General features: G+C 45.5%; 3 protein-coding genes across 5 annotated transcripts; 2 read left to right on the top strand and 1 right to left on the bottom strand.

Annotated features, from left to right (window-relative positions):
• Nucleotides 1-624: 624 nt before the first annotated feature.
• Nucleotides 625-6146, top strand: atp6ap1b (ATPase H+ transporting accessory protein 1b). The gene is made up of 10 exons (XM_086213228.1): nt 625-844; nt 2404-2524; nt 3259-3333; nt 3422-3615; nt 4256-4293; nt 4388-4473; nt 4553-4779; nt 4988-5023; nt 5312-5549; nt 5656-6146. The coding sequence occupies exons 1-10, from the start codon at nt 735-737 to the stop codon at nt 5866-5868; spliced, it is 1338 nt and encodes a 445-aa protein (XP_086069354.1). The 5' UTR covers nt 625-734; the 3' UTR covers nt 5869-6146.
• Nucleotides 6147-6863: 717 nt separating this feature from the next.
• LOC147255468 (ciliary microtubule-associated protein 3) lies at nt 6864-10642 on the top strand. Of its 3 annotated transcripts, XR_015117848.1 has the most exons (6): nt 6876-7183; nt 7301-7393; nt 8604-8737; nt 8814-8934; nt 9310-9607; nt 10460-10642. XR_015117848.1 is itself a non-coding variant. In XM_086213230.1 (5 exons), exons 1-5 carry the CDS (start codon nt 7034-7036, stop codon nt 10526-10528), a joined length of 567 nt encoding a protein of 188 aa, XP_086069356.1. In that variant the 5' UTR covers nt 6864-7033; the 3' UTR covers nt 10529-10642. The 3 variants fall into 3 exon arrangements, 2 of the variants coding, with proteins under 2 accessions (XP_086069356.1, XP_086069357.1); XM_086213230.1 differs by lacking the exon at nt 9310-9607 and having other exon boundaries at nt 6864-7183; XM_086213231.1 differs by having other exon boundaries at nt 9310-10642.
• Nucleotides 10474-15728, bottom strand: taf8 (TAF8 RNA polymerase II, TATA box binding protein (TBP)-associated factor). Its single transcript, XM_086213229.1, has 8 exons — nt 15569-15728; nt 14634-14793; nt 13431-13529; nt 13287-13349; nt 13017-13141; nt 12601-12748; nt 12354-12496; nt 10474-11097 (listed from the first exon to the last, which is right to left on the bottom strand). The coding sequence occupies exons 1-8, from the start codon at nt 15614-15616 to the stop codon at nt 10957-10959; spliced, it is 927 nt and encodes a 308-aa protein (XP_086069355.1). The 5' UTR covers nt 15617-15728; the 3' UTR covers nt 10474-10956.
• Nucleotides 15729-15946: the final 218 nt, after the last annotated feature.

Raw genomic sequence — 15946 nt, 5'->3', positions numbered from 1 at the left:
GTGTTCTCTATTTTCTCTTCTCCTTCCTTTCCAGTTGTAGGCGCAGCGTTGCGTGGATGCTGGGTTGGTATCCCTCCGCGACCGCAGCTGTGTTGATGGGAGCTGCTTTCACTGAATGAGCCACGCATGCAGCCCCCCCATTCTTTCTTTTTTTTTTTTAAATGTGAAACATATTTCCACTTTTTTCACTCTCCTCTGATTATTTGTCTCATATTGTTTATCAGTGTAAACACACACTAGTACAGAGTCATGGTGACGTATGCCGTGAAATGCAAATTTCACGCGTGTCAGCACCATGGACAGTTGCCAGGTGTACCTGTCATTCACAGGCAAAGTTCAAGTGCGTCAAAGAAAAAAGCACCACAAGTCTGTTTATGTCGCTGAGCATTATTACTAATATTGTAGTTTCATTTGCTTGCATACAAAAGCAACGCCGACCACAGTCATTTATTCAACCCGCCTTTTTTAACTCCTAACATCGGCGGAGCTAACAGGAATGACCTTTAGCTTTGTCACGACCGGAAGAGGCGCTTATTTTTAAGTTTCTCCTGCGAGCTGAGACATAAAAGTGAGCCGAGCTGCGGGTCACGGAGTTGAGAGGAAGCCGAGGGCTGGGCAGCGGCAGTAGCAGCAGACTGAATGAACGAAGCAGGAAGTCTTCTCTTTACCGCACGTGACTGTCAGGTGGTTTGAGATCACGTGACCTAGCACTTTGCGGAAGAAGCTAAACGAACATGACGGGACCGAGGTGCTGGCTAACGGCTTTCATCGGCCTTTTCTGTGCCCTTTTCGGAACGGGCAGCTCCACCGCTCAAGTGCCGCTTCTGCTGTGGTCCAATGAAGGGTAACACGTTGTTTCCTTTGTGTTATCGGTCACGTCAAAATCGCTGTAACGGAAAACAAGTTTTCACCCATGCTAATGCTAACACTTGTCGCTAACTCAGTCTCTACTTCATCCCAATATTTAACTAGCCAAGATTTAACTGGCTTTACGTCTTACAGAAAAAAAAGTCCGATGATTGGTTCACTACTGTACGTTTTTAGGGAGTCTCGTTGGTTTCTGGTATAATGGTGGAGGGAAGAACGTGACTGAGAGTCTTAAACCCATAGCACTAGTTACTCGTTCGCGACCCAACTCCTTAAATAGTGGTTGAAAAAAAGTGAGAGTTTTCACTACTAATCTCAGAAACTACGATACTGATGGCAAAGAAGTATTTGCTCGCAGTTTAGACTGTACTACTCTTTTACTCGGTAATACTTGCAAGCGATGAACTGATCTGATACCACATCATCTCTTGGCTCTGGAACAGGAAACTGCTACTTCCCATTAAACTGAGGTAATCGCAGAAATCAATACTTCTTTGTTGATGTAAAACAGTTGCACAGGAAGTGGTGCTGTGCTTCCTCTTGATGCTACTGCAAAGAGCGAATCGATTTCAGGCGTGGAGAATAAGTTGAACAGAGCAATCAAAATGTCAGCAACATCTCACATTGCAATGCTCTGGACTGACCAACATGCAAGCTCAGGTACTTGAAACGATACTGAGAAGGTCAAACTGGAATCAGAACTTCTGGACTTGGATTTTCTTATGAGCAGTTTTACTCTTTGATTTTGATCAGACCCAATCATAACTTTTAAAATCTTCTTATTTGCGGTCTTATTCATTCAAACATGACACTTTTTTTTTTTTAATGGCATCGGTGACTTAGCTGAGTTGCACCTGCAAACTGAAGCACTTTATGTGCAGGTGACATTTTGTGTGTCGAAAGCAGTTGGATATCAATCAGACTCGTCTAGCGAGAAGGTTTAGTTTGCTCTGATGAGGTCACAGCTGAGAGGACGTGACGAGCTTAACTAAGGGAAGGTTGCATAATGAGAGGGTTTTTTTTTGTGTGTGTGTGTGTGTGTGTTGCAGTGGTGGGCCTGGGGTTCAGTTGTGTGTCCAGCCACCTCAGTTCAGAAGCAAGAAGAAGTCCTGCGTCTCTCCTTTGCAAACTCCTTTTTGTTGTGCGTCACGCTGTCGTCAGCAGTGGGAAGAAAGCTGTTACTGGATGTTGAGCTTTCATTGATTGTTGCATTTCGGGATTTTTAACCTTCTAGTCGGCTGTGGAGCAAATTTCCTCTCTGATTTACTTTAAAGAAATCTGACCTTGAAATGGCGCTCAGTGGCTCAGTAGTTACCCTTTTAAATAAACAGCTTAATATGAATGGTACTCTTGTTGCGATATTGCGAATCGCATATGTTATTATATGTTGTTATAGTGTGAAGACAGATTCAGCACAGCAGATGTTTTTTAATGGTCCAGAACTGATCATATTAACACTGTCCGTTCAAACTGGTTTGCAAGGTTCAACCTTCTACATGACATTTCACGCTTGTTTTCTTCTTCCTCCGTCTTTAGTTTACCGCCACTGGCCTCATCTGCAGCTGGTCACATCACGACCAACGACCAGTTGGCTTCCTACCTCATCTCAGCGTTTGGTTCTAGTTCCCACACTGTGCTGCTGTTTCTGCAGGACAAGGTCAGTTCTTTAGGAAAAACGTGGCTCCTGCTCTGTGGAAACAAAGCTCATCCTTTCGCATGCTAGACATGGTAGAACTTGATCATGTGACGCTGCGGTTCTGTATTCTCATAGAGGTGTGACAATGAGCGCTGACATTACTTCCCCTATCACACTTCCTCTCTATCACTCACATGTCTGTCCTCCGGGAGGGATTGTTTTTATTATTACCACTGATTTTAGTTTCACTCTTAATGAATTTGTACTTTCTCGTTACTCACTTCTCAATTTGTTAGTAGAGCCGGAAGGACAGAACTTAGGACCTCCACCCAGTAGAGTAGAGCTGCAATATTTAATCAGTTAGTCAGTGGAGGAAAAACTAAGAATCACCAATGATTTTTGAAGAATTTTTTTTTTTCAAATTTTGATCAGATTCCAATTCGTTTTTCTTTTTTTTTTTCATTTGGGACCCAATTCTGATATATTCTATAATTTTCTTGTCATCTTTTGCAATTAAAAAAAATGAAACAGTTCATGGAAATATTCCCCAATGAACTCATTTGTTGCAACAGTACGGTACAACTGAACAGCATGACGAGTCAGAACCTGCAGAATGGCCGTGAAACCCGTTTAGATTCAGTAGAGATGTGGCATTGCAGTCCCTGAGAAGAGGTCGTTCCCGCTAAGCGCATTAATCAGTTCCCTTGGTCTCGTTTTAAACAGTATTTTCCTCTTTTCTGGACTTTTCTGTTCAGTTGAGCAAGGATGACTTCACGGTCTTTGGTGGCGTGTACGGAAGCCAGCGGGATGGTGCCTTTCAAAACCTGCAGGTAGGTTTGATGACTTTGTGCCTACTTCGGGTGATTTTGTCTGAGCGGTGGGACGGATGATGCTCACCCGCCCCTCCCTCCTCTCCAGGCTGCACTGCAGTCGTCTCCCACGACGGTGACTCTTCCTGCTCTAGAGTGGTCCGGTTCCTCCGCCACCCTGGCTCTGCTGCAGGAGACGCTCGGCGTTTCCCCCCTGCTCATCGATGCGGACGCTCTGTCACAGCTCAGCATCAGCACGTCTGCCAGCAACCTGCTGCTCATCAATCTTCCCTACTGCACCGGGTGAGACGCTTCGACGTATCAATTAACAGAACAGGGTTCCCACGGGTGCTGAGTTTTATGTGGAATTTCAAAGGCTTGAAAAGTGCTTGAAGTTGTGATTGCATTTCACACTCAGTCTGTGGGCCTTTTCCTTTGGTGTGGTTTGGTTTTTACTCTCCGACGCCCACCATAGACCCATGCATGTGTCTCTCAGAGCTGCTTGCTGGGGTTTTGGGTCTGTTTGGATTTTTGGACTTCTTATTTCTGAGCACGTTTTATGGAAATATCTTATTACCATTCCTCACAGGAAATAAGATCTCATACGTTGTTTCAGCAGTTTATAGTTTTGTCATTTGTTCATATTGGTGTTAAATATTTGACCATTCAAACATTGATATAAAAAAAAGGTCAAACAATTCTCCAAAATGCCACATTAAGACACCCAGAAAGAAGAATTCATGCTTTCCTCTACTTTTGTTGGTCACAGTTAGAAGGTGCTGGAAAAGTACGTGTCTCTGGACAAAATTCATCAAATGAAACTGTAGAATTGTAGAAAAGCTTAAAATAAACTGCTTTAAAAAAAAAAAGGCTTGAATTTGACTTCAAGTCTAATCATTTTTGTTTTTTTTAACTGTGAAAATATGATTTTATTTGTTTGTAGTTTGCAGAAGTCTTGCAAGGAAGTACTTCAGGACAACGGTGAGTAATTGTAAAGTCTAATCATAGCATGTTGGTCAGTATGGAACTGAAGAGTTTTGACATGTATGTGGGGTTTTTTTTTCCATCTCAACAGATGAAATCATTGGCAAAGTTCTAACTATAATGGAAAGCAAAAATGCCCCATACACAGCGGTATACACCGGACTCCAGCCATCACGTGTAAGATGTTACCATCCAGCTTTTGTAACAAGGACAACATGAAGCAAAATCCTTCATCTTTATGAACTGATATCTGCAGGTGATTTCAGAGACATCCTTATCCAATCGACCAGCGGGCCGCTCCTTGCTCCAAGCCGTCGTACCTGACGTCAAACCACCCATCATGTTCAACGTATCCGGGAGCCCATGCATAATGCTTTGGGCTCAGAATCTTAACGTCAGCCTCTCCCTCAACATGGCGTGGGTCGACTTTGCCACAGCCACGCCCTCCCCGACCGAATCCCTGTGTAACGACACTCACTCACTGTGAGGAGGCTTTTTCTTGCTTTGTAGAGAAAATGTCCAGCGTGTTTGATATGTAGCCATCACCAGAGCTGATGGAACCTGGATGAAATGTGTGGGCTTGTTTTCACTGTGACTGAATAGCCGGGTCATTCTAACAGCTCGTTCAAATCTGAATCCACCTAAGAACTCTTGAATAATCTGTGTGAAACGTGTCCTTGTCTCTTTTTAGGCTTGTCCTCACTCATGCGTCAGGCATTGTTCTAAGGTAAGGAAATGAGTGTATAGCTGACAAAAAAGTTGGGCATTTGGGTAATTGGTATTAACATGAGTAGTACTAGTAGTTGAAAGATGTGAAGGAAGTTACTCCTCCAATCTGGGTTGCAATTTCCTGCGGGTAGCTTAGTTTAGCATAAATATTGATAGAAACAGTTAGCTTGGCTAAAAAAAGAAACCAAACATCTGCTTACAACTCACAACGTATGTCATGACACTAATGCTGAATGAGTGTCTGACATGCCCATGAACTAAGCGTCTTTCTTATGTTGATCGCCAGCTTTGCCATGAGTCAAAAGTTCTATCCGGTTTCTGGCCGAAACTGGTTCACCCTGGACTCAGTGACGCTGCAAGCTAACGGTCTGGTGGGATCTTTCATCGGGAGCCGCGGCATCTATGCCCCTGCGGAGTATTCCTTCCACTGCCAGTCCGTCACCAGCTTCAGGGACGCGCTGCTGGTGCCCAACAACACCAACACAAACACAACACAGTGGAGGCTCAATTTTGTCGACTTCCAGGTACAACTACTTTTATTCTGCTCTGTTACACTGCTTCATGGATGATGAGTATCAAATTGACGAACTCTCCGCTGAATGCTGTTTTGATTTATTCATTTTATTGCAGATTCAGGGCTTTGGTTTGGGAAACACTACCAATTTCTCCTACGCCAGTGACTGCGCAGGCTTCTTCACGCCAGGGATTTGGATGGGGCTGCTGACCTCCTTGATCATGCTGCTAATTTTCGTATACGGTCTTCATATGATCATGCAGCTCAACACCATGGATCGATTCGACGACCCCAAAGGTCCATCGATTTCAGTGCCCCAGTTGGAGTGAAGCAGTCCCTCAGTGCCTCCCGGTAGTTCCTACCTTCTAGGTTTTGTAATATTTGTGAGGTTAGAAGTTTGAGCCTCTTGAATTCCTGAATCCACAGCCGCCTTTGAGATACCCTTTGCTTGGTATGGCGTATTCTTTCTAATCCCTCCGGATTTGGCAGGGGTTTTGAGTGTTTGTGCTAAAAGACGTATGACTGTGCTACATACGTTTGCCTTAATGTGCCAAGATGAATGTAATTGCTGGATGCTGTAAAACTCTTTCAGACCCAAAATCTTCCTTTTTTATTTTTTTTTCCTTTTTAAATAATTCCAACTAAACTGTAATTTAAGGACTAACTGTAAAAACCAAGTGCCTGTATATAAAGTGTTGCCAGAGTTACATTGGATTTAGTTCTGCTCTGATTCCAGAGAACAGACGAGTGCCACCATTGCAATCACATGTTTTTCTAAGTTATTTATGGAGATAATACATCAATTTCAGGTTCAATAATGGATATAACAGTGCCTCAGTTGTGCTTCTGTCAGACTTTGGTTTGTTCTTGCAAACAGAAATGTGTTTCATTTCAAATAAATATGTTTAAAAAAAAAACCAAAACAAACCTTGACTGCATTATATTCAAAATTTGAATACCAGAGGTGGAAAAACTTGAATCAGTGCTCAAGTCCACATCGACGAAAGACTCGATGTGGACTTGAGGTTCATGTTTCGGGACCAGGGAATCGAAAGATTTTGACTTCTTTTTTTTAAATGGCTTTTTGACAATCTTAAATCTGACTTATTTTAACATAAGATCTCAAAATCCAGAATTATGACCTTCTAGTCTCATAAGGATGATTTTATCCTAATTGTAACATTTTTCTCAAAGTTATGACTGAATAACCCTTGGGATATTTATTATAAACAAGTCTTTTTTTTTATTTATTTTTGCCCTCTCTGGTCTTCCGTGTCGTTTACTCGTGTGTTCGACTTCTTCATGTGTTGTTATTGTTTTTTACTCTCTTTTACCGTCCAGTAGAAACCTAATATGTCTCTAATTAACCCGCACGGTTGCCATGTGAACGGCAAGTCAACACACCGGCTTGTAGACGCGGGTACCCGTGCGCCAGCGGGACTTTCCCCCCTCTTTTAGTTTCCGTTATTTATTTGCTCACAAGATTTTCCGGGGATGTCAGCAGCTCCTGTAACGAGTGTAGCTTTCGGTAGTTGTCAAGACAGGAAACTCTTTCCCCTCCATTATGCTCCTGATCGGCTGGGAAACCAAATGGCACGGCAGGACGCGCCGCACATCGGGCCTGGTTGCTACGACAGCCATCAGGTTTGTGTCTTATGGTGCGTTCAAAGACTGCTGTGTTGACCATGTTCACATAAATCAGTGTATTTATTGTTATTTGTGAATGCATCCAATAATACCTCTAAGTTCCATTTCTGTCAGTTTGGCACCATGATCTATGAGTTGGAGAAGACACCATCCAGCAGGAGAGGATACTGCGTGTATTCTGCTGCCCGCTTTCAGTCCTGTGGCAAGGTACTGTGCGTAAGAAAGTAGGTCCAGATGCGACGTTGATGGGATATTTGGCGAGTGCTATGATTATGGTACACTGGTGGTGCAGTGGCGGTTGTTTGAGCTCAAATTTGACTTTCATCTCAAATGTATCTGACCTCTGGGGGGGGGGGGGGGGGGGGGGCGCTGGCTGTGAAGTCTGAATGGCCTGTTATGTTGTCTGGACCTGTGATCTTAGTACCTGTTCATTATATGGCGGAGATAAACGAGTTACCGGTTGATAAGAATCTGGCTTCCATACTAGAGGTGAGGATACTCAGCCAGTCACCGGGTGTCAGAGCAGCCTGGGAACCATGGAGCCATCGATTCAGATTGTGGAGTTAGCAGGTGTTGTCAGAGGGGTTTAGACTTGGGGCGCATCGTTAGGAGCGTTACAGCCTTTGCAGAAATCTCTTTCAGGATATCACACTTCTGAATGGACTCGGCACCAATTTGCCACATCCTGACTGCTCATGAGCTTTGCCAAATGTCCATTATTTATCTGCTCCCAAACTTTTCCAGATATGTCAGCAGCTCCTGTTAACAGAGTAGCTTTTGGTAGCTGCCAGGAGAGGAAAATCTTGCCCTGCCATTATCCTCCTAATAGGACGGGAATCCAAATGGCATGTCAGGGAGCGGTGCCTCTCTGCCCTGGCTGCCACGACGCTCATCAGGTCCGAGAGCGTGGTGTTCGCCGCGTGCATCTAAATCTATTTATTAATTTGAACAATGAATAATGCTTCCACTTTTAATCTCCCTTCAGAGTGGCGTCACGGTAAGTGAGCCAAGGAAGAAATTCTTAAGAAAGACAGGCGTTTGTGGCTGTCCTGCAGCACTCAATCCATCCAGCAAGGTATATGTGTATTTGAAATCAGGTCCAGAGGTGATGTACAAGGAATCATGGGAATCGTAGGCTGGGAGGCAAAACAACAGATCCGTAGTCAAAGTAGAATTTGACAAAAGTGTGTCAACAGCAGGCCAAAGAAGGAAGTTTCAATAGATTCAGTGTAATTTGATTGGATGGCTCTGATGTTTTGTGATGTCACACAAGCCATGGCCCCGCCCCCCAAACGATGGGCACTGCACTAGCATTAGCAGGAGTAATTCATGATTCCGTCCTTTGATACTCGTAGCAGGGTTGTGCTAAACGGACTTAAAGATTTGTACATAAAAGATTTCTACCTTCTCTCACCAGACTGTGACCCCCTCACCGCAGCAGCACCAGCAGGATCAGACCCAGACCCGCCTCCCCCCTCAAAACAAAGCCCCTTTTAACTCTAACACTCCACGCTTCAAAGAGGAGCCAGAAACAGCTTACATTAGGCCCGGGTGAGTCAGAGAGGAACGCGCACCCCCGAGTGGAATAATGCCAGACAGATCTGATGGATGTGGTTTTGTGTCGCAGCCCTTTGAGTTACACTCCCAGCACGGCCACCAACAGGAAAGTGCAGTGGCCCGGGTGCTTCGGGAGGCCAGACTGGTCCAGACTGCCTCAAAATGAGTCACTCATGACGAGTAAAGGCCAGGTGAGTCTCTGACGGCAGCACGATTTCACCGTTTGTAGTTCCAGACGACCCCCCCCCCCCCCCCCCCGCATTCAAAAATAGTCACTGTTCAGGGTTCGTACACATTTTTACCAAGAAATCTGCATCACTTGAACGCGTCTTTCATGACCCCCCCCCCCCCCCATCGTCAGAAACATCCGTTTACACAGGAAAAATGACGAGAAATTAAAAGTCAGACTTCACCAGCTTATAATTGGCTAAAACAAACGTCACTGCGGTGTTCTGAACCGTTCGATGCACAGTTGAGATCTTGGTCTCGTTTCTTTTTGAGTTACACGCATTCTTGTCTCGTCATGTCAACCAGCATTTAATGGCCCTTTTCCCCCCTCTTTCCAGCTTGAAGAAAAGGCAAAGTTCGTGAGGCACAGGGGTCGAGTGGCCTACCTGAGTTTGTACTTCTAGTTTGGTGCCAAATGTTTTCGGGGGTCCTTCCTCCGCCACACAGTGTCAAAGTGATGTGAGATCCTGTCCGTCATCTTTGACCCTTGGAAGTGTGAGCTGGTGATTGTTGAGGAAACGTAGAACAGCCTAAAGGTTTGGGGTGTTGGGGTGAAGAGAAGCAGACGTATCGGGGGAATTCTACCGCTTCTCTGAGAGTCAGGACATAGCAGCAGTTTATGGTGCGCTTTGGCAGGTAAGATCCTTTTAGTATTATTTTGGTCACTGGGTGCTGGTGATAGGGCAGAGGAGGAATGTGATGGGGAGGGGCAGGAGCGGGAAGGGGCTGAGCACAGAGTTCTCCAAGGCTTTTCCTAGTTTTCCTATCGTGCCATCACTGCAAAGGTGTGTTAGACCAGACGGAGCAACACACTCGCTGGGAATCCAGCCGGTGTGTTCATCAGATTTTTGTCCACACTAAAACCACAACTACTGCTGACTTTACAATCCATTTGTCGTTGGTCGGCGTACATCGCTCCTGCCTACCTCTGGAGTGATGTCACGATGGGGGCAAAAATGCCATCGCAGAAGCGAAGAGAGCGTTCTCATGTTTTTGGTGACTCTGCAGTTATGTAATCATAAATAATCCAGAAACAAAACCATAATGGAGGGAGGGGAGGGGTGGGGGCTCCCCTGACCCTTAAACCTGGCGCTGCACATCCTCGAGGCACCAGCGAGGCACACACCGAGTCTGGGGACGAAATGATGGACGGTTAATGAGGTCAGACGTATGCATGGGGGGATTTTGTTTGTTTCCACACCGTGGAACTTTTTTTATTGTTTTTTGGAACTGAATGTGAAACTCATTTGCGAGGAGTACCGTTTCCCACTCAAAAACCTTAAAAAAAATTTTTTTTGATGCGAATCGAACAAGCTTGCATCCAGTTAGGGTGAATCTCCCGGGCGATAAACACCCCCAGTGTGTGAGGAAGCCAACCTTTTTGATTGGCAAACACAAAAAATGAACCCCAAAGCTTTTTAATTTTATTATTTGCAAAAACAAAGTTTTCCTCTCCAATCGATTGTTGTTGTTTTTTGTGTATTTAAGAACCAAAATGACCCCCAAACATCCGTGAGTTCCTGCACTTCCAGTCAGGAGGGCTCAGATCCAGCTTGATGCTTCTGTTCTACTTCTGTCAACAATGGCTGAAACCACCATGTGCCCCTCTCATATTCTGAAGAAAAGCTGCATGACTTAAAAAAGAAACGTGTTGTGCTTTATTCACAAACAGGCTGGATTGCTGTGTCGTTCATGTTTTACACTGATGATACAAAACACACACATCTGGGAGAAAAAAAACTGAGTGCTTACTGAAGGAAAAAAGAAAGACGGTTAATCCAACAAAACAGGAATCTTCAACAGAAGTCCGCCAGAGTCATGTGTTGGTCCCGGTCCTGAGGAGAAGCAGCTCTGGTCCCGGCTCACGCAGCAGGCGTCAACGCCGTGGCGCTCCTCTCCACAAAGGGAGGGGCGGGGGAGGGGAGGGGGAACCGCTAAGGGCACCAATCGCTGTGGCATAATAGGAGTCTGTTGGTTTGGCTGGTTCATTTCTTCCTCCTCACTTTGGGTTTCTTGACTGGTCTCAGATACGGGTTGTCGATCATGTTATCCTCGTTGGCTTTCGTGGAGGGAACGACGCCGCTTGGAGGAAGCATGGAGTTCTCCTTGTCCGCCCCTGGATCGTCCTGAGTGAGGAGGAGGAGACAGATGGAAGTGAGCAATCGCAGAACTCTCCTTTAAGGTCGCATTTTGCCTTCGTGCTGAGTTGGTGGAGAACAGCAGTCATGTTTGGCAAATATGCCGACAAGGAGTCTGTTAGCTTAGCATGACGAGTGTTGACAGAGGACAAACAGCTTGGCCTCGTTTCGAATCCTCCTCCATCAACCTCTGAAGTATTATTATATAAGCATAATTAACGCTACCAAATAAGATTTCTCCATCAAGAACAAAAATACAAAAGGCAACATGTCGTAGTTCTACATGGTGTCAAGTAACAGGCTCTTTCTTGATTGGGCGCCTGATAAGGAAGTGACCGCCCCTGGCCAAGAAATCAAGTTGCTGTATCAAGGTTCATGAAAGGAAACAACAACATCAGTCACATGGAGTCACGGCTGAAGTCCACCAAGCGGTTTTCTTGAGCAGCATAGCTCGTCTGCACTGCAAGAGCCACATTGTTACGCTGCGCTACAACGGCGGCACTGTGACGAGGCGTTAAGCGTGTGTCCTGCAGCGTATCCTAGCAACCTAAATGTCTCAAGCACTCCTGACTGGGCTATTTGAGAAGGTGCCTGGCGCTTTCAGCTGGACAAAATGCTTTGGGAAGAATTAAGGTTTCAGATTCCAGGTTTAAATTGAATTTAAACCCTTTAAGATTATTGAGCTCTGATTTACAGGAGAGCTTCCAGTATTTGAGAAGAAATGCAACTGGATCAAGCGTAGCTAAAAACCAATTTTCATGCCGACTTCTAAGAACACGACTTAATGTGAAATCCCTGTGAACAGAACACAAGTGCACCATTGTGGGCGTCTACTGTGGGGCTAGGAATTCAGACCCCAGCTCCTGCGTTGGGAACGCCGCCCTCTGTATGGAACATCTCGACATGTCACTTAAGACAAAGACGGAGCTCTTTCCCAACTTCATTGACGCTGCTGGACAACTGCAGCTCAAACCTGACTGCTCCATCTTAGACATAAAAGAACCGTTCCGCTGCAGGGGTTTCTCATCATCACACGATTGGACCACGGACCAGCACTAGCACCGTCACACACTCCCCCGTAACCACAAGTACAAGCTGGCTAATGGGTCGCACGACTCTGGACGATCTGAATCAGCGGCGCTTCTCTTATTGTGTTTAACTCAAATGCAGCTTATACTTTTAAGACGTGTCCTGTCACACGTGACAGAGATATCTACAGATGTTTTCCAGCTGTGGAGACTCACACTGATGGCGTTTCCTGCTGTGTTCTCGCTGTCCGTTTGGTCGTCCTGCTCCGATGAGTCCGTTTCCTCCAGAGTCTGCAGTTCCAGCTCTGAGGGCAGGAGGGCGCTGAGATATGGGATGGTGCACGGCTGTGCGGCGATCACTGACAACAACACCGCCACATGTAAATAAAACACCATTTCAGTACAATAGTACAGCACAGTGCGCGACACCAGGAACCGCAGTTCAGCGGTCCGAATCTCTCACATGGGAATGCAGTGATGTCGTCCTTGAAGAGGCTCTGTGTTTCTCCCGTCTTGGCCATGAAGCGAGTGAGCGCTCGCTCCACGTCTCTCCTCTGATTTGCTGCTTTCTCTCGCACCACCTGGTAGTCCGACACTGGCTCCCGGAACGTCTGGAGGAAAGGAAACACATCTGTAATTAGACATCGGTAATTTGGGCTGAATTTCTGGCAAAGTGGTACCTTGGTGGTAACGAAGACACGCTTAGTTTGATAAACTTTAGTTACACGTGTACAATTACTTCTAAGTCAGGTGTATTTTGTTTATTATACTTCACCAGAAGCATGATTGTTTGAAGAGCTCTTTGTGCCAAAGGTACTGTAAGAACATTGACTCAGTGAAGTCCTAATAATGTGTAGAAAAATACAAAAGCTGACTCACAGGTGTCTTGATGTAGGTGTGAGGGTCTGGGAATTCTGGGAAGTGGCAGGGGATGTGAGGCGGATGTGTGCGTTTCAGGCCAGCCGCCAGCGCTCTGGGAGTCACGGGGGGGTTTGTAACGGGAGCTGAAATAGATGCGTAAACCAAACACCAAGAAAGAAAAGTTCACTCTTTTTTTTCCCACTTATCTTAAAACCACTGCAGAATTGAGACCACTATCAGTCAGATTCATCCTCCGGAGCCGCGGCGGAGGGCAGCGTGCCTACGTACGGGCAGTTATAACCATCCTCTGGGACCTCTTGGCGTACACGGGCAGCGTGTCCACGTTGAAACCTGCAGAGGGTCGAAAGGACACAGTTACACTTTTTAATAATTCCGCCGTTACTATATTGAACCAATATGATGGTGACTTACCCATCTCAATAAGTGTGACCACAGTGTCTGAAAGCGTTGGGATGCTTCTGGCCGTGTGTTCACAATAAGCTTTAGCACAGCGCCCTATTTCAGTTATATCTGCAAAATGCACAAAGCACTCTGGGTAAGAAAAGTCCAAAAAGAATAACAAGAAAAGAGCAGATCTCTAATGGGAGGGAGCCTTAGACCAGGTTTAATCTGCCCCCCCTCCATTCAGGATTCATCCAGAAATGAAATGGGTCACACTTTGTAGTGGTGACAGACATTAAAAAAATAAATGAAAAGGACTAAAATTACTGATACTGGAAAATCCCCCCCACCAAACTTCAGAGGCTGCTGTTACGATACAAAGCTTGCGCCTGAGCTCTGTTCAATGCTGACGGAAGAGAAGCAAATGTAAGTAAAACAATCATCGCAAAGCAGCTTAAGAACCGGAGCGATGATGCTGAATGACTTCCAAGACAATCCAGTTGAACCTACAAAAAAAAGAAAACCTGCAAGAAAACATTGCAGCAGGTTCCGCAGAGACGTAGAATGCTAAAGATCACATGGAAGTCAACAAAGCAAGTTTATGTTGTTTCAGTGTGTCGCTCTGCTCTCAGAACTCACCTGGATTCCACTCTTCTTCATACTTACACGAGAGACAATGATTTGTGTTGACCTTCATTGACTAGATCTGTGTCACATGGTGCAGGTTGCTATAAACGCCCTGCTTAGACTTCAGTCTGTAGACCATAAACCCCAGCGAGATTTTTTTTTCTAGTCTACCGAACACTCAAAGGGCTTGGCAACACATTCCCATTCCTCCACACCCAGTCATGCGCTTTTGGCAGGGGGAGTTAAACAGGCTGCCGGTATGCAAACACATTCATACACCACTGGTGGCGGCGTCATCCGGAGTTCACGGTTTCACGATTTTGTTCAAGGACACTTCAACACAGTCGCCAAGGCAGCCGGGGATCCAACCAGTAACCCTCTGATTACTGGGACCAGCCGAGCCACTCTGCCCTCTGGTTATTATAGATTCCAGTGACATGCCTTCATCCATGTAGTTTTAATGCTGGTTTCAATTTTCTTTACTCTACAAAATTCCAACAAGTCAGCTGAAAACTTCAGGTGAAGAAATCACAGTGTGAGAGCTGCGATACACCAAAGAAAACAGGCTCTGATGTAAAGGAGGACGAGCAGCAGACTGATACGTACAACTCTGCATCATCTCAGTCAGCGTTTCCACAGCGGCCTTCTCTGCACAGTCAAAGCCACACTCAGTCAGCAGGGCGCTCACAACAACCTGGAGGGTCCGGCGCCGGGCCAGGTGGTAGTTCTCTACCGGGCTGGTGGCCGCTTTACTACCACCTCCACGCTAGGGACACAAACACCAGAATATAGAAGGAGAGGAGAGACACAGCTGTGGTCCACAGCTGGAGCTGACGTGCTGACCCGGGATCTCCAGAACATCAAAACCAGATGTTTCCACCATCTTGATTGACATGACTATGTGTGCTCATTGCAGGTCAACATCACATAGGAAACAGAATCTATGCAATGCTGTCAGACTCTGGATGGCACGACAGCAGGCTGTTCTTCACTTTAAACGCCACCTCAGAGTCCTCTGACATTTCCTTTTACCCGCTAAGTCATTATATGCACGCTCCTGATTATCAGTATTATCGTGGAAACATTTTGTAAAAACACTAAATAGTCCTTACAAGTATCGCAATAGCAATATCGAGGCATGTAGCATAAACTGAGGTAATATTTGATTTAGTCCACACGGCGCTGCCCTCATTGAAACTATACAACATAAAAGTGCAGCTAATGGCGCCATAAATGTGCTCACAAAGTGCAGATGAGTTTCACTTTTGGAGAGTACAGATATGAGAGAACTGCCACAAGCTAACATTCATTCACACGGGAGTCAATGGGCTATCAGTAAAATACGTAGCTAACCTTAGCTCTGCAGTCTGACATGAGTACCTATATGTAGTACACGTATTTAGAAAGTTAAAACTGAAATGGAAAAGTGGTTCATTTTGAAATATTCCAAATAGTTCAGTCTAGTATCTTGCTGCAGCTAACGCTAGCTAACAAACACGGCTACATCCAGCTAACGTAGCGGGTAAAAACGGCTCTCTTACCCCTCCAGCGTTCAGGGAACCTCCCGATGCCACCGCGGGATCCGCCATCCGAAAACTTTGCGGACTCTAGGCGTTTGGTTTTCGTGATTTCACCCTGACAACTTTGTCAACCTGGCGATCGCTCCGCCACCTCTGGTAAACACGGTTTGTGTGTTTGTGATGTAGCTTCCGGTACACCAGCGGAAGTCGATACAATAAGAGCCCTACTAACTGCTACCCTCCAGTGTTAGCATGTGAAATTACAACTACTAAGTGAAGTATAACACGTCTCTGCTGCTACAATATTTGACCAGTGTCCTCCTCTAATTATTTTTTTCATAATTTGATCAGGGAACAGAGAGACACTAAGCAGAGCGTCTGATAGTTCTCTTCAAAAAC

Source organism: Aulostomus chinensis, chromosome 9 (assembly GCF_037954235.1).
Source record: "Aulostomus chinensis isolate RoL2024-O1b breed Wild chromosome 9, RoL_Achi_v1.0, whole genome shotgun sequence".
Lineage (NCBI taxonomy): Eukaryota > Metazoa > Chordata > Actinopteri > Syngnathiformes > Aulostomidae > Aulostomus > Aulostomus chinensis.
This window is presented reverse-complemented; position numbering and strand designations above follow the sequence as displayed.